The sequence below is a fragment of the Ursus maritimus genome, unplaced genomic scaffold (genome assembly GCF_017311325.1).
Source record: "Ursus maritimus isolate PB19 unplaced genomic scaffold, ASM1731132v1 scaffold_1, whole genome shotgun sequence".
Classification (NCBI taxonomy): Eukaryota; Metazoa; Chordata; class Mammalia; order Carnivora; family Ursidae; genus Ursus; species Ursus maritimus.
This window is the reverse complement of record NW_024423343.1, coordinates 26,116,127-26,140,485: the sequence shown is the minus strand read 5'-3', so window position 1 is coordinate 26,140,485 and position 24,359 is coordinate 26,116,127. Positions and strand designations below refer to the sequence as shown.

The 24,359-nt window shown below is 41.8% G+C and overlaps 1 protein-coding gene across 3 annotated transcripts in view; it reads left to right on the top strand.

Moving 5' to 3' along the window:
- UNC80 (unc-80 homolog, NALCN channel complex subunit) overlaps positions 1-24,359 on the top strand; it is a 213,331-nt gene that overhangs the window by 172,865 nt on the left and 16,107 nt on the right. For all 3 annotated transcript variants that reach the window (XM_040641233.1, XM_040641228.1, XM_040641231.1), the window contains 11 exons: positions 2,023-2,115; positions 3,495-3,530; positions 3,892-4,110; positions 12,287-12,487; positions 14,642-14,765; positions 15,733-15,858; positions 17,103-17,226; positions 17,951-18,157; positions 21,003-21,187; positions 21,811-21,976; positions 23,347-23,526. In XM_040641233.1, the coding sequence (XP_040497167.1) occupies positions 2,023-2,115; positions 3,495-3,530; positions 3,892-4,110; positions 12,287-12,487; positions 14,642-14,765; positions 15,733-15,858; positions 17,103-17,226; positions 17,951-18,157; positions 21,003-21,187; positions 21,811-21,976; positions 23,347-23,526 (1,661 nt within the window). The remainder of the gene's footprint in view (positions 1-2,022; positions 2,116-3,494; positions 3,531-3,891; positions 4,111-12,286; positions 12,488-14,641; positions 14,766-15,732; positions 15,859-17,102; positions 17,227-17,950; positions 18,158-21,002; positions 21,188-21,810; positions 21,977-23,346; positions 23,527-24,359) is intronic.

Genomic DNA, 24,359 nt, shown 5'->3' with positions numbered 1-24,359 from the left:
GGAGGGAGATGGTGATTCGTTAAGTCAGTATATGTTTCCTTTCTAATCATGAGCTTCATTGCCAACCTAGACAAGCAGAGCGTAGCCCAAAAGCCTTTGGTAGACTGCCAGTGTTGAAAGGGCCCCCATATGCACCTGCCTGAAGAGATGGGAAGTAGTGAAACTGGGAGCCATGGCAAAACGCCTCTTCCAACGGGACCCAGGCCCAAAGCTTTGATGTTGGTTGCATGAAAGTCCTAGGAGGAAGAACATCCTAAGGAGAAATATCATTTACACTCTTCTTTCTGCGCCTCTCTGGTTAAATCACTAGCCCCTTTCTGCAGTTAGAGGAGAAGAGAGCAATCCATTTTTCCCAAGGGCTGCTTTTGTTATTTTTCCTCAGATTATGCAATCACAGTGCTTTCCTCCTTTCTATTTCCTTTTATCAGGATGGGTCAATTAACTTATCCAAAATTGGCTTATCCAAAATTCCACCAAGAGTGGAATGGATGGAGCACTGACATTTAAAATTCTGTAGCTCTAAATATTCCGGTGTATTTAGTATTCTCTTGGGAGAGGAGAGATCTAGCCTCATTGGTCAGCCAACAATAAAGTTGGCTTTGCTGTTTTTACAAGAAGATAAGAAGAACCCCATTTCACTTCCGTACTCCTAATTTCTTTACTCATGAACAAACGTTAATGTTACACACAGATAAGTATATTACAAACTGTGTTGATGTTAGTTTTCTATTGTTATGTAATGTATTACCAATTTAGAGGCATGAAACCAAACATTTATTATCTCATATTTCCAAAGGCCAGAAGTCTGGGCAGGCTCAGCTGGTTTCTCTGTTCAGGGTCTCACGAGGCTGAAATTAAAATGGCAGTCAAGCTGGGCCTTATATGAAGGCTCTGGGGAAAAAATCCCCTTCCAAGGTCAGTTAGGTTTTTGGCAGAATCCAACACCATGCAGCTTTAGGTCGGACGTTCCCTTTCCTTTCTGTCAGCCAGGGGTTACTCTCTACTTTAGAGGGTACCTGCCTCTCTTCTCACATGGCCCCTTCTGTCTTCCAGCCAACAGTGACTCCCTGAGTCCTTCTCATGCTTCAGACCTCTCTGTTCCTAGCAAGAGAAAACTCTGCTTTTTTAAGGGCTGGTGCGATAGAATTAGCCCTACCCAGATAATTTCCCTTTGGCCGTGTAACAGTTCGTAATCACTGGGGTAGTATCGGGGGAGTGCAGGGTCCTGGGGCCATCTTTAAATTCTGCTTTCCACAGCAATGGCACAGGAAGAGAAGGTCTAGTATGACTGTTAAAAGCTTAGTTTGCCAGCCACACCCAGCGTACAGGAAAGAAGCATCATAAGAGCAAGCCTGGAAGAGTTCGTACAAGCACTTGCTTTGAAAAGCTGCATCATCCCTTCCGTTGCTATTCGGGAGGCAAAGATTACCTAGGATTTAAAGTAAACCCTGCAAATATAAAATGAGATGATTCAAATCTATTTCTGAGCATCTAAATTACTGACTTACAATAGCTACTAATGTACTCACTTCTCTGGGTAGTCTTAGGTATAATTTTGCCTGGAAGGATTCTTTCATTCTTTGATAGTTTTTCAGGTGGTTTTTTACAACGTAGGTGGCCAAAATGGTATGTATGTCTTTACCTTTCACTTATTGTCTAGAACGGTTAACTTCCTAGTAATCTACCAAATTGAAAAATGAGCTCTTAGCTCTCCCTGAATCATACAGACTTAGAAGTCTGAGTTCATAAATGTCTGGTTTGAAGTGTCATAGTTTATTACTCAGAACCAAGAAGCAGAAGAACACAAATCATGGTCGCTAGTAGACCCCCCGGGAATCGATGTTCCGTGCCTCTCAGAACAGAGACAGCAAGAGTGTGACAGAAAAGCTCCACTCAACAGTCTCTTTTTAAGACTCTGTGAGTAATTTAAAACTTATGTGCGCTTCCATAACTCGAGGACTTTGTAAATGTTTCCACTTCTGTGCTGTTGTTTTGTTGTGGCGGTTCCTGTCCCCGTTGCAGGCCCATGACAGCCCCGCAAATGAGCAGGTGTGACCAAGGTCATAAGGGAACCACCACAGCCAATCACACCATGTCGTCTGGGGTGAACACCAGGTAATTCACTGGCCTTACTCTTCTGTGGTCTCTCAATTTCATACAACCTGAATCTCAGCCATTGGGAATGAAAGGAATCTTGAAAATAGTCGATATTGAGTGCGAAAGCCTCCAAGGAAAAGAAAGGAAGGTGAGAGTTTAGAGTTACAAGGGTTCTTTTGACACCGTCAGAGAGAATCCAAGCCACATTCGTAAATTGGCATTTGTGTCGGTTCGTTTGCATGAACACGCAAGATGTTCTCTGCCGCCTGGGTGGTCTTTGAACTATTCCAGTGTTGTTTCATTCGCCTCCAAGAAAAAGGCAAATGAAACAATAATAATCAGGGGGTGGTTTCTCATTCCCGTGGCAGTTATACGGGGTCAACTTTCATCTGGACAGATTTTCCACAGGCATTTCATCCAAATTTCGACTTAGGTCCTCAAATGATGCTCTCGCGGTCCTTGAATTAATGTCCCCCCCACCCCCCACCCCCATTTTGGTACAACTCAGACACTGGCTATATTAGTTAATACTTACATGGCTTCATTCTGGCTGTGTTAACCTCTAAATACCCGAACACACACACACACAAACACACACATACAAAAGTTTAATTAGTTTCCTCCCCCGAGGAAGGTTTAAGAGAGGGCAAATCCCAAATCAGGGAAAAAGTGCTTTTCCCAGGATGGAGTAGTTAGTTAGTAGGGAGATCTTAAGGAGAAACTTCATAATTTTCCATTCTCTCTGCAGCAGTTTTAATAAGACTATATCATTCTTTATATAAAGTTGATTCCCTGCTCATTGCTTATATTACAAATAAAACAAATACCAAACCCAACTATAAGTTAGCTGATGTGATGGCTAGCTCATGCTTCAATTTCTCATATTAAGAAAAAATAGATATATCGTAAGCAATATTCGGGGGTAGATTCAACTACCAAATGAAAGGTACACAGAAAAAGAGAGTTTCTAAAGTCCTATTATTAATCAGCAATACATCTCCAGAACTGAAAGGGAGTCTGCCTTATTTCTTCCTCTGATCCCCAGAAACAGAGCACGTGGTATTAAAACTGTAACTTAGATTCACTTTACTTTCGGAGTTTTTCAAAAGTCCCCTCATTTGGCTGCATTCCATGACCTCGTATGTGTTTTTATAATATGTATTTCTACAAATTATATACCAATGGGACGGCTTTTATAGCAGCTCTAATTGCAGCCTGTGTGGTAGCCAAGGGAAAGACAAGATTTCAGCGTTAAGAATTAGTCCATGTTGTGTTTGTCAGCTTCTCAAAATGTACAGCTGCAAGGGCTTTTCGTAAGAAACAGTCCTTAAGGAGCCCCGCCCTGGGGCCCCTGTTCTTGCTGTCACCGTCATGCAGACCCTTCTTCTCATTTCCAGGTACCAGGAGCAAGGCGCCAAACTGCACTTTATCAGGTACGATTTCGTACTGATTCTGACAACTTGGAATGATTGCCTTTTGAGCCGGTTGTGGTTCCGTTAGATTTCATTTAATTCATGCATGGCATACTGTTTCGGGGTGAGTCCTCAGGAAGTGGCTCACGGAGAGCCTTTGCAATTTGGGATGGCGATGTCTTCCAGGGTGGTTCACCTTCTTTACCCTTCAGACGAGGTTCTTCTCAGGAATGTAGACGATACAGAATATAAGGAAGCGGACATTTTTCATCAGTGTGATGCTCTCCTCTCGCGGCTGCCACACACACACACACACACACACACACACACACACGCACGCACGCCTTTTCAGACCCCCGGTTAACCTTTTATAATTCTTCAGGGAAAATCTTCACTTACTGGAGGAAGGGCAAGGCCTTCCCAGAGAGGAACTGGATGAACGAATTGCTCGGGAGGAGTTCAGAAGACCCCGGGAGTCCCTGCTGAATATTTGTACCGAATTTTACAAGCACTGTGGGCCAAGGCTGAAGATCTTGCAAAACCTGGCTGGGGAGCCGCGGGTCACCGCCCTGGAGTTGCTGGATGTGAAGTCACACATGAGGTATTGTCTTTGCTTTCCCTGCTTCTGAGTGCGGGCACAGCCTGGGAGGTGTGCTTGGGGGTGGGGATGCCGCGGGACAGGGTCTCTCAGGATAAGAACTTGGGTACTCAGAATGATTTGTTTCTTGCGGCTTGGATGCATATCCTCTAGGGCCATCCAGGAAAATGTATAATAAGTCTATCAAAAAGGACCTCAGGGTAGACAGCGGGAGAATACTCTTAAAGCCCGAAAAGCATAGTCCATATATTTGCTCCTCAATTAAAGAGAGTAAAAGGGAAATTTCATCGCCTAAATTCTTAGAAAAGTAGCCTTCATCCAAGTACTATTTACTGCCCAGATTCTAACTTTTCACTAGAACCCAGTGTTTCCTCTCTATCAGTTTACATGAAAAAAAAATTCACTACCGTTTTCTGCCCCAAGACTTGCTCTGTTCCTACACTACCTGGGGACTCAGTAATGAGGCCTGCAGGTAAGTGAGCTAGTTTTAACTCTGTGCCACACTGTGCTCGGATCTCTTTTACACACATTGTGTGTGATAGCCTTCCAATATTTCAAACAAAAAGTGTCCTGCTGGAAATTCTGATCTGGACAAGGCCAGTCATCGTTTAAAAATTTTGACTGTTGGTGTGCCAGGGAGAGGCTCTAGAATTGCAGGTCTGTGCACTCCTATTTCCTTCTTCCTATGGTGATGTCATATCTCACTTGTTGGCGTAAATCATGACATCTGTGTCTGTGTTCTCAGATTCTTAAAAGAAACATGATTCCAGATCTTCTATTCAGATTTGTAACAATTTGTAAAAGGTTAGAAAAATTCCTTGAAAGGAAAATTCCATGGGTAACAAAATATTCACTTGAAAAGTTTAGTGTACTTATAAAGTTAAAGGGAGAGTTCGGTTCTAGCCATTTTGGAATAGTACTGCTATTTGGCAAAACATGCTGATTCTCTGATTGCCATCAACTTTTTTCTTAAAATTATCCCTTGAAAAATTTAGAAAGTACTAAGTGAGCAAAAATGAGAGTCCATAAATGTAGAAAGAAGACAGACCCTTTCTCCTCTGGGCTAATTTCACATTCTCTGAGGTGTTGGCACACTCCCAGGGCTCCAGAGCTTCGTGTGTGTTCGTGCTCCCACTGCATAGAAATGGGGAAGAGCTTATTTCACATGGAGAATTTCAGCACCTACACTGGGAAAGGGGAGGAAGGTTTGGAGTATTGAGAATCTGTTGCCCTAGCAACTCAGTGCTCCATTCAGTCAGTCTGACTCTCCTCCTTCCCCACTGATGATGGCTAGCGGAACCAAGTAGTCCTGGGAACACAGCAACATCACCTTCCTCGAGTCAGAGTGTCACTACTACCAACTGCCATTTTGGGGGTGTGAAGGGACAAGATTCCAAAAAGATGTCTGAGAGAGAGAGAGAAGATCAGGATCATGGGTTAGAAACTATCCTATAATTTGACCATTTGTAACTATGCTTCTTACGGCATTTGGAGGAAGGGGAGAGTGTCTGGTAAAGAGGTCTGAAGCTCTCTTCTAGAGGCCAAACCCTGTTAAAGGATAAATGAAGTCATATTTCAAATGACTTCACACCAGTGCCCTGGCACTGAGTTAATAGAATTCAACAGATAGTAATGCTAATGAGTATGATCCAAATACTATGCTAGACACTGGGGATGTAAAATAAAGTCCTGGGCCTCCCCATGACCACAGTCTGGCACAAGCAGCACACATAAAAAAGTAACTACAATGCGTTGTTGCAAGTCCAATATATCATGTGTGTGTATCTATGTATTTATCATTTTACAAAATCCTTGAGGCAACTTAGAAAATTAAACAAAGGGGGGCATCTGGGTGGCTCAGGGGGTTAAGTGTCCGACACTTGATTTCAGCTCTGGTCATGATCTCAGGGTCGTGAGCTAGAGCCCTACATCAGGCTCTGCGCTCAGCAGGGAGTCTGCTTCTCTCCCTCTCCTTCTGCCCCTCCCTAGATTCTCTCTTTCAAATAAATAAAATCTTAAAAAAAAAAAGAAAATTAAAGGGATAGAATATACAAATTAGGAGAGACTGCAGAATTAACAAGGAAATAATTATGTTTATAATAACATTAACAAAGCAAATCTATGTGATTTGATCAGAGTAGATGCTATTCATGACCATAAATTTGATTTTGAGCTTCCAAGTTGTCAAAGCAATGAGGAGGAAATGACCAATTACAAAATCATAGTGTCGATAAGATAAAAACAACTAGTTATTTGATAAAAAATTACTTTCTTAAAATACAAAGAGTAAGAAATGTCTCCTGGCTGGTGTTTTTTAAAAGGAAAGAGTGGCGTGACGAATAACAGCCCCGTGTAGACATAGTGTTAGTTTCACATGGCTGGCTGCCTGTCAGTACTGAAAGTTGGCATAACATCATAATGCAATTCATCAAGAGCAACCTATCTGAAGCCAAGATAATGTCATTCAAAGCACAATTATTTCATTGCCTACTAGAGAATAGGCAGAAGTTTTACTGCCAGGAAATAAACTAAATGACCTCCGTTTTTTTGTTTTTTTTTTTAAAGATTTTATTTATTTATTTGACAGAGATAGAGACAGTCAGCGAGAGAGGGAACACAAGCAGGGGGAGTGGGAGAGGAAGAAGCAGGCTCATAGCAGAGGAGCCTGATGTGGGGCCCGATCCCTTAACACCGGGACCACGCCCTGAGCCGAAGGCAGACGCTTAACCGCTGTGCCACCCAGGCGCCCCTAAATGACCTCCGTTAATGCAGTTTCTCACAACAAGCTTTTGATTTAAAAAACAAACAAACAAACAAACAAACAAAAAAAGGACCTGCCATGATCTCTGGCCAAACAGAGATATTCTATGTTGCTAAGTAAAGATAGACCCATATACTTTGACCTTGCACCAACCAAAAGGTATAATTTAGGTTTTCTTTTATAAACTAAATATACATTTGGATACATGTAAAAGTCAGAACTGTGGGCACATAGGCGGTGTTTAAAGTCATAAGAATGGATAGTATCACTCAAGGAGAGAAGACTGATAAAAACAGGAATGGCATGATAGAAGAGATAGAGGAGATATTTACATGAAGTCTTTGATTCAGGCCAAAGAACCAAGAGGCAGTGCAAGAGGCAATACGTACTGTTGCATTAGCAAAAGATATGGTTGACTGCAAGGATCTCTGATTAGATAGAGGCTCTGCCCTAAGGGACTTTAATGCTTCATTTGCCTAAACCAGAGCGGCCAAAGCAGCAGTATACATATACACCAAGATGATGAGATCTGCAAGTCCAACTCTCTCTCTCTCTCTTTCTCCCTCCCACTCTCCCTTTGTCCTTCTCTTTCCCCATTGCTCCACCTCTCTCCCCTCCCCTCCCTGCCTCTTTCTCTTCAACTCTCCCTCTCAATAGGAAAATCTCTTGTGTTCTCGCTGGGAAATGACCCTAGGAATGTTTTTTTTACCAAGAGATTATCCTTGTGCTCCTACAGCAAAGACTGTATTAAGGGAAATGTTTGTGTTACTCTCAATGCAAATTCATTTTGAGCACCAGTAGGGATTAGTAGTGCATAAAATGACTCAAATTCAGTTCTAAATATTGTTTTTTATGCTTTAAATAGATTGATCGTTTCTCAAGCATTTCTCTATCTTATCTATAAAACAATAAGGGAAAAGAAATATGTGCATGTAGATATGCTCTTATCTGTCATACAAACAACCGAAAAAGTAAAGAATTTTCTTCATGGCACATTTGTAAGAAAGAGATAAACAGAAGAACACACAGGCTGTTTAAAATGATTTAAGACATGAACATTCACACACAATTTCCAGAAGGACAATGTGGATGTTCAGTCTGGAGAGAAGACAATAACTATTTCTTGATAGTGAAGGGTTGCCATGGAGAAGATGGATTGAATTCATGCTTCCCGATGAAGCCTAGGTAGAAGAAACTGAGGGAATTGGGGGACCTAATATGAGGAGAGCTTCTCAGAGTGTAGACCTCCAAGGGTGGAGAGAGCAGTCTTATGCAGTGGGGAATTCTCCGTCCATGGTGCCAGTCAGACGAAGTTATTGTAGAGCCATCTAAGTGTTAGAGAGATGGTGGCTTGGCTGTGATTCCTAAACCAGAGTGCCTGTCAGCATCACCTCAGAGCTCTTAAACTGTAAGTCCTTTCAAGCATTTGTCCTGTCTCTTCTCGAGTAATCAAAGAGAAATTTCTCCTTATTAAAATGTTATAGTTAATACATGAGAAGAGGAACGACACAATATGGCTAGCGTGCTGCGTCTAATGAATTAATGGATCTGCGCAGTGATCACTAGTGGCAGCTAACATCATAAAGGGTGACACATTCCTAAAGAGTAGGGATCACGGGTCTCCTGGTGAAAGTACACGTCACCTGTGAAATATGCTTGCCAGAAAAATCAAAACCTAATCTAATCTAACCCCTAGTGTACCTACCAATTGAATTAAATACGGAAGCAATGGGATACATTAAATGATAGCAAGGAGATTCAATCAGCAAAACTAGAGTGTGGAAAATGCTGCTTGACAAACAGCTAATTTCCACAGGAAATAAATTAAAATTATAAGAACATTGAAAAAAACCAGAAGAGGGGGAACCTACAAATGAAAAGAGACTTAAGAGGAATATCAACCAATTGAAATTTTATGGGGCTTATTTTATTCTGATTTGTTTAAAGAAAAGTTTATGTAAGAATTATGAAATAAGGTGGGAATTTTGAAAACTGACTGGATATCTTTCTCTTTATAGGAATTTTTTTTTTTAAGACTTTATTTATTTATTTGACAAAGACAGCCAGCGAGAGAGGGAACACAAGCAGGGGGAGTGGGAGAGGAAGAAGCAGGCTCCCAGCGGAGGAGCCTGATGTGGGGCTCGATCCCAGAACGCTGGGATCACGCCCGGAGCCGAAGGCAGACGCTTAATGACTGCGCCACCCAGGCACCCCTATAGGAATTATTTTGAACTTGTTAGCTGTCATAATTACATTGTGGTTAATTTTTTTTAAGTCCTTAACCTTAGAGACACATACTGAAGTATATGTACTGATAAAATGATTTGATGCTTGGGATTTACTTCAAAGTAGTTCAGGGTAGTGGGGAGGGGAGTGATTGTGGATATAAATGAAACAGGAGTGGCTATGAGTTGAACATTGTTAAATCTGGGTGATGGCTACATGAGGGGTGCATTATATACTTGCTGCCCTACCTTCGTATATATATGTTCAAATTTTTCAAAATTAAGGTAAAAAATATGCAGATTTCTGGGCCCAACCCTTGGAAATTCATATTCACTAAATCTTGGGTGGGGCCTGAGAAATGATATCTTTTATTTCTACTTCTAGCTGAATTTTTTAAAGTAAGAGGATCCAGTCAGAGGTCCAACATATGGAACCCCCCTGCTTTAGGGCTATTAAGATCTCTTTCAACCTTAAGATTGAGGTTTATACCTTCTGGGCTTTTCCAAGGCAAATTTGCTTGAAAAAAAGAAATAGAAAAGCTTGGGGCGACTGGGTGGCTCAGTCAGGGGAACGTGTAACTCTTGATCTCAGGGTTGTGAGTTCGAGCCCCATGTTCGGTATAGAGGTTACTTAAAAAGAAAGTCTTTAAAACAAGGAAAGAGAAAGTAGAAAAGCTTATTTCTGATATCCCTTTATCTCTAATATCCTCTTCTCCTTTAGTAGCGGTTCTGAAAACCCTTGGCTTATGGTTGCCTCCTGATGGCACAAGTGCAGTTCTAGACAACGTTAGCCTCTCTCTTCCCCCTTTTCCATCAGAATCTCCCTGTCCTGCAGTCTACTTCCATAAGATACTTTGGATGCCTGGCTAGACATATGCTGACTCGAGCCAAAGATTCAAATAATTGATGAGAGTGGTTTACTTACCCTTCTTAAATTTGTTTTTAAAGGAATTTCTAAGACCTTAAAGAGTATCGACATTTCAGCCACTGTGATAAGTGTCTTGGGTATATTTTTTAGAATATGAGATTTTTTTTCTGGAAAAAAAAAATCAAGCTCAAATCATACAGCATAGATGCAAGATATTACCATGGATGGATATACATTGCCTCTTAATATCATCTACGCATTCTGCAACTGCTCAATATATTTGGTAGGGAAGCACCATAAAATTTTTAAATGCTTTTTTTTTTAAGATTTTAAAATACACCCACCTTGGGGCTCAAACTCCCAACCCTGAGATCGAGAGTCACATGCTTTTCTGACCAAGCCAGCCAGGCACCCCTAAAATGCTTTCTTCTTAAAGGAACCCCCATGCACTGTTGGTGGGAATGCAAACTGGTGCAGCCACTGTGGAAAACAGTTTGAAGTTTCCTCAAAAAATTAAAAATAGTATTATCCTGTGATCCAGTAATTCCACTACTGGGTATTTATCCAAAGAAAATGACAACGCTAATTTGAAAAGATAAATGCACCCCTATGTTTATTGCAGTACTATTTACAATAGCCAAGATATGGAAGAAATCCAAGTGTCCATCCATAGATGAATGGATAAAGATGATGTGGTATATATGTAATGGAATATTACTCAGCCATAAAAAAGAATGAAATCTTGCCATTTGCGACAACATGGAAGGATCTAAAGGATATCATGCTAAGTGAAATAAGTCAGAGAAAGACAAATTCCACAAGATTTCACTCATATGTGTAATTTAAGAAACAAAGTGGGGTGCCTAGATGGCTCAGTCAGTTAAGTGTCTGACTTGTGATTTCAGCTCTGGTCATGATCTCAGGGTTGTGAGATCAAGCCACTCATTGGCTCAGTGCTAAGTGGGAAGCCTGCTTAAGATTCTCTCTCTTCTTCTCCCTCTGCCCCTCCATCTCCCACCCCTGCTCACTTGCTCTTTCTCTTTCTCAAAAAAAAAGAAAGAAAAGAAAAGAAAGAAAAGAATGAAAAAGAAACAAAAAAGAGACAAACCAAATAACAGACTCTCAACTATAGAGAACAAACAGATGGTTACCAGAGGGGAGGTGGGCAGGGGGATGGGTGAAATAGGTGAAGGGGATCAAGAGTAAACTTATCATGAGTACTGAGTAATATATAGAATTGCAGAATCACTATATTGTACACCTGAAACTAGTATAACACTGTACAGTAACTATTCTGGAATAAAAGTTAAAGTTAAATAAAATGAAAAATTTGTTTAAAAAATAAATAAAATGCTTTCTCTTTCACATAAAATTAAGTTCAGTTGGCTTTTTAAGACCATGTATGCCATTATATTTGTATTATTTGGGAAGTTGATAATCCATGTCTAGCTTTGAAGTTTTTTTCAGTTAACCAACTATTGCATTTACCTGAAACCAGTCCTGTTGGTCAGTTCACCCTCAGAGAATCCTGTACTTAGGACATAGAGCATGGACCTGTGTCTGGTGACAGACCCTGGGCCACACTTGGAGGAACTGCTTTGCCTTTTCAGTCCCTGTGTGGAACTGAGTTAGAAAATTTGAGAGGAGGAGGCAACCCAAACCTAAGCCACCCAGACAAGCCAATTAGGTCAATTAAATAAAAACAAACAAACTCCCTAACTAACAAAAACAGCAGAGCAGGAGGAGCCATGTATAAGACAAAAAGAGAAAAGACTTTGAAGGAGAAAAAGGGCAATGAGTTTGAAGAACTCCTCAGTCTCCAATAAAAACCAATACTACGTTTTATAAAATGCCTTTGACTTTGACTATGGGCAGTGAGGGAGCTAGGAAGCCATGAAGCTTACTTGGACACTTGATATTAGTGATTTTGTTATACATTATATAGATTATATATGTGTATTTATGTACCTTTTATATGTATGTATGTGGGTATGTATTTGTGCGTATAACAGTATCCTCATGGACATATGCACGCATACATATCCTTAGACATGTTTGGCCTGGACTTAATCTCCTGGGTTTTAGTTTCCTCTTCAGATGCTATCACATTTACCCTCTGGAATAGTCTGTGATTCTCTGTTAAAATGTATGTGGTATCCAGCGTATTGGTACACACAATAAGAGCTGAGGGGTAGAAGGTGGGGGGAACAATGTTTTTAGTTCAGGGAGCTGGTGTGCTGAAAGGAGGGTGAGTAGCATGATGCTGTGTGAGAAAATTGCCATTGGGGCATTCTAAGCTTGTTCTTTAAAAAAATATATATATAGGTTGGCAGAAATTGCACACTCCCTTCTGAAGCTGGCGCCGTACGACACCCAGACGATGGAGAGCCGTGGGCTTCGGCGCTACGTCATGGAGATGCTACCCATTACCGACTGGACAGCCGAGGCAGTGAGGCCAGCGCTTATCCTCATTTTAAAGAGATTGGATAGAATGTTCAACAAAATTCATAAGATGCCTACTTTGAGGTGAGGAGGCCTCCTAGTCAGCTGTTAACATTAAAAGCTTCAAAGTTAGGGTTTATCATCTTTTAAAATGGTGGCACAATCTGGAGTTGAACGAATGACTTGAAAGCGTTCTGTTCGTATATGTGCGTAGCGAACCAGGGATATGAACACATACGTAGCAGGGTCTACATTTTGAAGAAATAATATATTCTTTCAAATTATATGTGTTCATCTAGAAAAATCTGTTCATATCTTAGCTATCATGTTCCTCATCTGACACACATAAGAAATTCAGTGAGTATCCTTCAATTTCTTTTGAAATAAGGCAGGGCATGCCTTATAAATAAAACAACTGAGGAGAAAAGAAAAATTAATTCAAGAAGTACTGGCTTTGACATAGTATTTTAGGTACCAGTTTAGAGAAATGACAAATCTTAACAGTAAGCAGCCATGTAGCAGCTGAAGAAAATCCCAGGATTAATAACAAAGACCTAAATTTCACCATGTCATCTAATTCAGGGTGGTGCAGAAATAACACGATTACCCTTTGATCTCTGTTCAGTAACCTGAAACACCCACTGACGGCCTGCCTATCTAGGCAAGGATGCCTCAGACCCAGACTACCTGGAGATCTGAGTCCAGTCTGGAGACCTATTAGCAAACAGTTCAATCGGTGAAATGTTGATAAGCCTACTAACTCAGAAATTTCCAGTTTGAGTTAATGAGAGCATTTTCTGTCCCTTTAAACTTAACCCAAAACCAATGCAACTCTTGCCCAAGAATTTGTAGCGCTTAGCATTCAATTTGTCAGAACTTTTCCAGGTTTTAGCCTGTGCTCCTGTTCCTTTATGCAGTCACCTGGAGTTGTTGAATTTATTATAAAAAAGAAATTGAAAGATTTCATTCCAGTAATTGATATTTTGTTCCTATATTCTTTTATAACGTGATGACGAATGCCTACACATTGGGTATTTATTTCAGTGGCATGGATATGTCTGTCCTTGCAGCTCACCTACTTTTTTTAGTGGTCCCAATGGAACATTTGTGCCTATTGGCAAATGGCCAGTCTTATCATTCTTATGAGTGTGTGTCAAAGTAAATTCTTTTTCTTAAGTAACTTTGTACATAAAGATGTCAAACGTCTCCATAGGTTGACTCATTTGTCATATAATCAAGCCCAGTTGTAAAGAACATGATGCTTCCTAAAAGTAGATGGGTCAATTGTAGATAATTTCTTTGGGGTGCATCCTGAGAATTTGAGGTTGCCTTGGATTTAATTTCTTGGGTGATCTCAGTTCCACAAGAGAAATGTTGACTGAAACTGACCTTGTGAGTTACTTGAGAGTCAGGATGTCCATATGGCCTCATTTATGAACAATCTGCATTTGTCATTGTATATATGCCATTTTGGTAGGAAATACAAGCTTAGAAATTGTTTCCAGGATAGTACTAGAAATAGCACTGATATCAGTAAAACCCAGCCTTTATTTGCGAGCCACGGAGATGGCTTTTTTGATACTGAGATAATTACAGACTGGATTGACTTTTATTACAGAAAATCCCATGATCATCTAATTGGATTTAGATTTATACCATTTATGTGACCATAGATAGCCCAAAATAGCCCAAAAAACATCATTTCTTAGGAGGCCAAGAACACTTTTTAAATGAACTATTTTCTTCTAATGTCGTATTTTGGGGAGGAGTTAAACCATATAAATCTGATCAGTTGTATCCTGGTATAAAAGCTGATGAGATCAATTGCAGTCTGATAAATAGATTTTAGAAATGCAGCCTGTGGTCAGATTAGTTCTGTTGGAAGTCAAGGCCCCTAGGATGGGTTTCCTAAAATTGCAGTCTTCTACCCTCTCTCAAAGCTAAAACCAGGGAACTTAAAATGCAACCCATTCATCATCTCTGTTTTTTTTTCAATAGATTTTGTCTCATTAGTCGAGTGGGGCAGGAGTGCCTCTGCTACGTTTTCAGTATCTTCTTCCCTTCCCAGTGTGCTCTGTGCTTTTGGAACAACATGGGTAAACTTCATCCCGTGTGAAGCACTTTGTCTGAGACACCCGTCCTGTCTTAGATGGTGTCAGAATCACTGTCTCATTCACTTGTTTCAGACTGACTCCAGAAGGGAGCCACGCTGCTAATGGCTCCTATATTGTATTCCAGGCGACAGGTTGAGTGGGAGCCTGCCAGCAATTTGATTGAAGGGGTTTGTTTGACACTTCAGAGGCAGCCAATCATATCCTTCCTGCCTCACCTTAGGTCACTGATCAATGTCTGTGTCAATCTGGTGAGTACCCAAGTGGCAATCTTATGAAACTTTGCAAAATGTCACTCTGCTATTGATTTCTCTGACTTGAAGATTTACAGGTCAACCACTTTGTGCCCCTCTACCCATGAAAACAAATGGCTCAGGTGACACTGAAAATAGTGAGGTACATTTCAAGGTGGTGCGTGGGGAGATGAGGGGCCCATCCCTACACAGATGGGATTTTGGTGTGCTGCTTCCCACGTGCTACTTTGACAATTTGCCTCTTCAAGTTGCGCTGAGAGTTGAGGGCTGCCAGTTGGAGAGTGGGGTGGCGGAGACCGCACAATTGGCTAGAAGTTGAGGTCGTCTGGGGTGGGGGAGTTTAAAATACAAAGAGAACTTTTTTTTTTCTTTTTAAGTGCAAAATGACACTATGAGTTGGCCAGTCTAGGATTTATGGGAAGAAAAAAAATTTTTTTCTTATCATTGATGTAATATCTAGAGTCTGGTCCCAACAAGGTTTTGTACAATGTAGAAATCATGTGAGAGCATTTCATTGAGTAGGATCTGCTGCTTAACTAGTTGAGCAATAACTGTCTAGCTGGAATGCCTAGTGCACATAGCTATGCCATCCTCATTGTTGTCAGTACTGGCTCCATCAAAGACTTGTGGACTGCATTCCTTTGAATCCACCAGTAAGTATGTCCAATCTCCTGATTAGAATAGTTTTTGGTTCATCTCTCATTATGTACATAGTTAGCTATAAACAACATTCTACAAAACCTTGGCCGAATCCCGTGTCACATTCGATCGGACTCCAGACATTACATGCCTTCCGAGGAAGGCGCCAAGAACAGATTGAAAGTAACATGCCCAACCTTCAAATTATTATTATTATCATTATTATTTTACTATCATCACTATGATTATTGAATGAGACTCCCTTACTACGGTCGCATGAAATTGCAATAGTCAAGGCTGGTCATGTGCTCTGTTTGTATTTCAGGTGATGGGAGTGGTAGGACCTTCCAGTGTTGCTGATGGATTACCCCTTCTTCATCTCAGCCCTTATCTCTCACCACCTCTGCCCTTCAGCACAGCTGTTGTCCGGCTTGTAGCATTGCAGATACAGGTGTGACTGCCTTACCTGTTTGTCACGCTCATTAAGTTGCTGGTTGAGGCACCAGATCCTGGTGTTCTCTTTTCTTTTTCTGCAAAGGCTGGGCAAAATCTGTGAAACAAAAGAGTAAACAGCTCCAAACTTTTACAGGTTTGGAGCTTCAGTCCTGAGCTTGGCCCTAAGTTGTGCTTCTGTAATTCTTCTCGAGATCTCAAAAATAGCAGAGTCGTGTAGTCCCGCCACAACCTCAGGAACCACTGAAGTCATTTCAAATGTGTGCAAGACCTTAGGAAAATAATGGTTCACAGATAATCAGCTCACAATTGTTAATTAAAAGACACGGTAATATTCAAAGTCTGGTTTTAAATTATTTGCAGAAAGAATTGCAATATAAAATTCTTTCAGATGTTACCACTAGGCTTTGAATATCCTAATTTAATGATTGTGGGTTGAATATTGTGGTTGGTTTGTTTTTTTTTTTTTTACTTGTTTTTTTTTTTTTAATTCTCCCAGTTATTTCTTAAAATTAAAATAATTATTCCCAAGGCAAAAAGTGCAAAATGCCAATTCCCCTGCCTCTTTCTGTGTGTCACCTAATTTTAGAGTTGTAGATCATCAGAAAGCTCTGTGACTGTTGGGAAATATACAACTGATGTCAATGGATACAATCATCCATTATCTGACAACTAAGCTTGATGGTCTGTCATCCAGAAAATGGGTGATGGTAGACAAGAAATTAAACAAGAGCTTTGGCTACCGTGCAGGAGGGAAACAATGATCCCTAAAGCGATCCATGTTTATAACCTGTGTACAGAGATCATTTCTTTCTTTCTATATTACCTATTTCTTTCTGGTTTGGAGAAGGCCTTATGCCAAGGTCAGAGAACTTTTAAATAACTCCCAAATGGAACAGGTGGCAGGTTCTCATTTTCTTCTTTCTCTTTATCTCTAAAATATTTATTGGTGGACACATGGAGCAAATGAATGGGGATGTGCAGTTGTTTTTGTACCAGACCAATTACAATTTTGCATTTAATATTCAAGATGTTACTATTCTTTTAGGTATAGAACTCTCAGTTATGGCAAGCAAATGGTAAAGTATCAGTTTTGAGTGCATCTCGTACGCTACGCAATTGAACTCATAGTTTCCAGGAGCAGCCAACAGGGAGTCACCGTCTCCATCGTGCTGTGTAAAACAAACATACTGAATGGGTGTGGGGGTCAATTAATCTTTTTCTTCTATTATTGCTGCACAGGCTTTAAAAGAAGATTTTCCTTTAAGCCATGTGATCTCCCCATTCACCAATCAAGAGCGAAGGGAGGGGATGCTTTTAAATCTACTCATCCCATTTGTGCTCACAGTAGGATCTGGAAGCAAAGGTCTGATTAATTTAAAGGAAATTTATGATTGTTGTGTTTTCTTAAGTGTCAGGCTGTTATTTCTTATTCCTTTTCCCATGAAGGCCATCACTGAAGTCGATCCGAATGATTTAAACAGGGTTATCTTAGGAAATAGAATTTTTTCTTTCGTTTCAGTTTAGCTTCCCTGGGTCAAGAGTTTCTCTGCTCACCTCTTAGAAGACACCTCCTTCAGTACAGCAAAAATTGGGAGACCATTGTTTCCATTAAAAAAAATGGTATTAACTGAAATACAGTGTGGTGTGAATTGACAAATGAATAGACTTTATAATTTACTGCCGTTCAGGTTAGACTAAACCCTGCCACTGCTGTTACATTTCAATCTATTTTCATTACTCTTCCTTCTTGGGGGACTTTTTTTTTTTTTTAGGAAAAGCTTATCTCAAATGTAAAGATAATACGTTATGAGTATTTGAGCAGAAAAGAGAAAGGAGATTGAAATGGTAAGCAGAGATTTGGCTAAGCACACAAGCCTTTGGGTGCTGACTCTGGAGAGACCACCCAGTATCAGGAATGCGGTTTCTGTCCAGAGGAGAAGCTGTACTTGGTGGGGAAACACCCGAATTTCTAGGGTGTTCTAGTTTGGAATTGGAAAGAGAGCTAAATGTTTCTGGGTCTAATGTGGAAAGTCTACCTAGTGACTTGCTTTTCTTTGCACGTCCCTCTGCCGGACTCTGCCCCGCAGACAGCCCATGGCTCGAGCAGCCCGAGGTGCAGCTGCTGCTGCAGACGGTCATTAACGTGCTCCTGCCGCCGCGGATCATCAGCACTTCCAGGAGCAAGAACTTCATGCTGGAGAGCTCGCCCGCCCACTGCTCCACGCCCGGGGATGCGGGCAAAGACTTGCGCAGGGAGGGGCTGGCCGAGTCCACCAGCCAAGCAGCATACTTGGGTGCGTACCCTCCCCACGCTCCCCGCAACGTGTGTGTTTGTGTGTATATGTATGACAAGAGGACTTACTGAGTTATGTTACACCTTGACTCAAAAGTGATTTTGAAAGACCTCAATCCAGAAAGTATTTAAAGAAGCCACTTGAGCAAGGAAGAAGCATCACCCTTGCAAAGGAGTCTGTACACATATGCCAGTAAACATATGCCAAAAAAAACCAAAGTACTTTCCTATCTGTGGTGCCTAAATTACTCGGTTGTTTTTCTCACAGCATCTGGACATGTGAGGAAGGAATCTGCAGTAAGAATCCCCCCTTACCGGTTAAGTATGAGATCACTACTGAGATTATCATCTCATTAGTTATCAGATGTAGACTCCGACTAGTATGCAGAGACACAACTCATGGGACTCACTGGTCTGTCGTCTATGTGAATGGAGCCCCTACAATGGGGCAGTCCACATCCTGGGCAGCGAGACAAGGCAGCCGCGCATTATAGCCCCCTCCTAACTATTTTTCTTCCCTTACGATACCGTCTCTAAATCTCTGTCTTGATTTTCACTCTCGTGAGGCCAGTCGACTTGTTCTCCCCACAGAAGCTTGCCAGTTTCCTTCCCACTTCACTCCTACGTTCCCATCACCCCGTCCCTGCCTTTAACTTGGTCCTGACCCGTGAAACACTGGAGAGCCACTCCTTGGCCCTGAATGAACTAAACCGGGGAAAAAACCACTCCTGCCATAGCACTGAGAATAAGGAGCACTGGCCGCAGAAAATCTTAAAAGCACGAAGTTGAGAAGATTGTGCCTGACATTTTTCAATTTATCAAAGCAGATCTTGGTGTGGGGAGTATAAGATGAACCACACACACTGGTAAAAACAGGTCCTCGGAGTTTGGAATGCGTGAGGTGTTTGGACTGTATCAGAAGGGGAAATTTGGGGGGCGCCAGGCTGGCTCAGTCAGTAGAGCATGTGACTCTTGATCTCGGGGTTGTGAGGTCAAGCCCCACATTGGGCCTAGAGATTACTTTAAAAAAAAAAGAAAGAAAGAAGGGTATTTGAAAATAATGTGATTGACAATGAAAATGAAAAGGGGAAAAAAGGAAATAAGAATGCATTTGCACAGGACCTAACCCATGTGGGGCTTAGTTGCCAAAGCCATGAGAATGTAGGGTTCAAATAAAATCTAGATTCTGGGACCAAGGCCTGCATAAGGTTTGGCACTGCACAGAGGATGATGGAAACAGAGGGCTTGACACATAAGGCAAGGACAGGAGAAAACACTTGATGAGTGATTATTTTTCAGGTCATTCCAATTTCTGCCTTTTTAATGAAGGTGGCTCCTTCGGTCCTCGGGCAGGCTACCAGCCCTCTGTTTCAAAATGATTTTTACATTTATTTTGAACACTTACTGTGCACTAAAGCAGTGTTTTCTATACTTTGAATCCACACTACAACTCTAAGAAGTAAATGTTCTTCTCCCTTTAGGACTGAAGAAACAAAGGCCCAGAAAGGTTGAGTAACTTACCTAAAGTCACGCAGTTGATAAACGGCAGAGCCAAATTCCAAATACAGGCCGTCTGGCACCAGAGTCCCTGCTCTTGAGCCCTTTGCTATCCTGCTTATGTGTCGGGCTGGTGGAGGGGAAGGTGGAAAGCAGAATGGCAGAGACCCAAAGAAGGCTAACAGGCACCCAGCAGTAGAAACGTCACCACGCTCGGGGTGTTGTTTTTGTCCATTCACTTGTTTGTTTAGTCGAGGGAAAGGAATTGGGATGAATGATGGCTGTGAAAAGTGGTATTTGGAGGAGGAGGAGGAGGGGTAAAGAAGACTCTTACAACATCTCTCTCTGTTATATGGCACGGTTTTCCCCTGGCGATGTCCTAAGTAGGTGGTAAAGGTGTGTGTGACTTCGAGAGTTGTAGGGAGTTGGGTTTCTGTGTGTCTTGTAGTTGCTGAGATGGGCCTTAAGACATGATCAAGAAGGCCCGGTTCCCCTCGACGGCCCCGTAGCAGACACTGTGCAGAAGGCGGAGGTGTCCGAGGGCGATCCCGCCAGCATGTTTGACATCCTTACAGTGTTCTGGTTTGTCCTGACACACTGTTTGGGAAATCCTCTTCCTAAAATAAATGAATAAATAAATGTAGATTGCGATAGGGCTGCCGGAATCTAGGAAGATAGAGATCTTGCCAAAGGAATCCATCAGGGTTTAGTAGTCAACATGATGTGCAACGTGAGAGGGAAAAGAAGGAAGGAGGAGGGAGGTTTTTTTCATCTGGAAGGATCTACTCAAATACATTTCCTGGTTACCTCTGGGGAGCGATGGGGTCGGGAAGGGAGCTGGGAAGGGGAAGGACCTTTTCTTTTTTAACTTTGTCCATTTCTGCATGGTTTGATTTTACTTTAAATAACAAGAATATATTCTTTCTATGCTTAAAAGAAAAATCTTTTAAAACACCAATGTTTTGGTCTAGGGTACGAGTCATGCTGGTAATACCATAAAGCTACTATGACAGAACTTTCAGAAAGCAAAATATTAGCCCCACATTCCGTTTATAACACACTTCCCTTTCCATTCTATGAGCCACTTTGCTCTGTGTTTTCCAGAATAGTAGTTAAATGTCCTTAAGAAAGGTACCTGTGTTCTCCGAATCAGGATCCAAACAGATCAAAACATCCAATTTCTTGTCTTGATGTCAGAACTCGCTCAGGAGGGCATGTAGGTTCTTGAGAACATGGAGACAACTTAGAAATTCAGAAAACGTTCTGACGCACAAAGGGCTGTGGCTGTGAGCAGGGTTCCTCGGAAGCACACGTATGCGGGCTTACTTTTCTCTTTTCCCGGTGTGAAGCGCTGAAGGTGATTCTCGTCTGCTTTGAGAGGCAGCTGGGAAGCCAGTGGTACTGGCTGAGCCTGCAGGTGAAGGAGATGGCTCTGCGCAAGGTGGGAGGCCTGGCCCTGTGGGACTTCCTCGACTTCATCGTGCGGACCCGGATCCCCATCTTCGTGCTCTTGCGCCCGTTCATCCAGTGCAAGGTGCGGTGTGTGCTGCTCCCAGGAGTGCCGGGCCCCAGGGACGTGCTCTTCTCTCCAGCTTAAGGCAGGATTGCTGCAGCGGTGTTCGTGGGACACAGGAGAGCTAGTTAGGAGGACCTTTTCATACCGTGTTTGTAAGAAAACAGCTCAAAAAGGGATCCCAGGGGATCACATGTCGCGTTAGGAGTACCTTCGCAGGGAGAGCGCTGTTATAGTCTGTAAAAGTCTGCCCTCTCTCGACTCACCACTGCCCCCTAGGGAAAAAGAAAAAATAAAGAGTGGCCCAAGGATAAGATCTGGGGAATGTTTTCTCCTTTCTTCTGTAACAGGACAGAGATCTGATTTTAAATAAGCATGAAAAAGATAGAACAGTTAAAGCATGTTTTCTCCCCTGAAATCCTCCCTCAGTATTCATCTACTGTGTTCTTCTTCTCATGCCCGAATTTCCTGGGGCAGTGATTCAAGATCATGTAGTAAGAGCTTCCCGTATAAAGCGCTGTTCTAAAAACTTCATTTGCATTACCTTATTTCAGCCTCACAACCAACTATGAAATAGGTACAATAATTAGCCCATTTTACAGATGGGAAAACTGAGGACCTGGCAATCTATACCTTCCTTTCAGCTTCTGGCCCAACCAGCAGAAAATCACGAAGAGCTCTCTGCCCGGCAGCACATCGCTGACCAGCTGGAGCGGCGCTTCATCCCCCGCCCGCTGTGCAAGAGCTCCCTCATTGCCGAGTTCAACAGTGAGCTAAAGATCCTAAAAGAGGCAGTGCATAGTGGCTCAGGTGAGTAACGGTGGGGTATTTTGCATTTGTTTGCCTCATGGAACTCACACCCTACAGGCGTGTGTCACCACTCTTTTTGGAGCCCTGTATGAGGTAGTCATGTCAGTTCAGTGGTCGATCGGACCATGGGACCCATGTCAGCAACAAAGCAAGGGGTATCATGGGATTTTAATTTTGCTCTTTTCTAAACTTTCTTTTTTTTTCAATCTTCATTTCAGTGGTGAAGCTCTTTCTTGACTATTTAACTAGAAAAAAAAAAGTATTGAAATGCTTGCCTTCATTTCCTTTTTGGAAAGGAGAAGGGGGACTCACATTCTTTGACCATCTACGATCTGGTAGATGGCTTCATAGATGTTATTTCATTTAATCCGCATCAGTGCCTGCAAAGTGCATAACTGAGGGTCCACTTAAAGAATGAGGAAACGGAGACACAGTAGAGAATGAAGAATCTGCACACCTGACAGTGACCACAGGGAGGGAACTTCAAACTAGTGGGATTGTTTCCAAAGCCTTGAACTTTTACAGATTGGGGGAGAAAGGGTTGAATTAGAATCGGCAGGCTAGGAGGTCCTTTTACATTATTTAAAAGATTTTCTTTTGGGGGGGCATTGTTTACTTTTTACAGTTATTAACGTCAGATCGCTAGGAGGGAAAACAAATCACTATCTGCCATTAGAGGGCAGTCATTACCCATAAGTAGACCATCATATGTGTGGGGTTTTTGTCTTTCTTTCTAAAATGTATTATTGCTTGCAATGTATTAAAGACCAAAATTTTGACAAGTACGATCTTAGTGAAATCTGCAGAGTGCCATTCAAATATTCTGCTTTATAATAAAATAACCTGACATATGCAAGGGGATATTTTATAAGTTACAATTTCCAGAAAAGGAGAATGTGAACACAGTTTTGATTACGTATTCTGATCTTGATTGAAAAGTTCCCATCAGACAATGCGTTTATTACTTCTACATGCTTGCATCAGGAAAGGTATCGTTCTCAGTAAGATCTGCCAAGTTGGAAGCTTCAGTTCATGCCAAAATTATTTTGCATTCTTCCAGCCTTCACATTTGAAATCAAAAGCAATGAGAGAGGAAGCAATGTCAAAGCATTTTACGTTATTAGAGATGCTGTATTCCCCTGAGGAAACTATTCAATTATGAGTAAATCAATAGCCAATTCTTCTTTTTCTTTTTCTATCTCACTTCTACTTGCTGCTTTATTCTAAAGACCGCTTCTCTGGGACACACTATTTAACTGACCTTTCCTAAAAAATACAGGTAGCCCTGATACCTGGAGGAGTTTGAAGCAAGCATTTGCTTTCTTTGAAAACGCTCACCATGGATTTTCTTTGGTCTCTCAATCCCCCAGCCTACCAAGGGAAGACGTCCATCAGTACTGTGGGCACGTCCACCTCCGCGTACCGCCTGAGCCTGGCCACCATGTCCCGCTCCAACACGGGCACTGGCACCGTCTGGGAGCAGGACAGTGAGCCCTCCCAGCAGGCTTCACAGGACACCCTGAGTAGGACTGATGAGGAAGATGAGGAAAGTAGGTCACCCCACAGAATGGGGTAGATGTGGGGGTGGCATGTGGGACCCAGCTTGGCCATGCAAATGAGGGCTTGGGAAGGATTTCTGCCATTCCGACCTTTTTCAGTGCTGATCCCCTGGTCCTTTTTACAAAAAGGATTTAAAGTGGAATTGTGGGGCATCTGGGTGGTGGTGTCAATTAAGTGTCTGACTCGGTTTTGGCTCAGGTCATGCTCTCAGGGTCATGAGATTAAGCCCCATGTTGGGTTCCATGCTCAGCATGGAGTCTGCTGGAGATTCTCTCTCCCTCTCTCTCTCTGCCCTTCCCACTCATACTTTCTCACTCTCTCTAAAATAAATCTATAAAAATAAAATAAAATAAAATAAAATAAAATAAAATGGAATAACTGATTCCATGATTCCTACTGCCTACTCTTCTATAAATTCCTCAATAGCCTTGGTCATTTGGAAAGAATTCAGACAAAAGTAAATCTTTTACTTTTACCTTGAGCTTATAAATTCAACCTTTTCCACTTACTCTCATTTAAATTGTACTTATGTAACTAAAGGAAGTGTTTATTTTCCTTTCTCCTGGCCACCTTGCTTAGAGGGTTGACCAGCACTCGCATGTCCCCATTGGGCAAGGAAAACGAAGCAATGCACATACTCAGGACTCAGAAAAGACTAGTTGGCTATGCTATCTAGAACGTAAACCAATAGGCTCTCTTGAGGGACTGCAACCCCAAAGGAAATACAACCCAAATTTGAGTTAAGAGTGTCCCTGATGCCTGAGGTGGTCCAAGAGCTTTTAACACATATGCATAAGATTTGGTGTCATGAAATGAGGCCAGT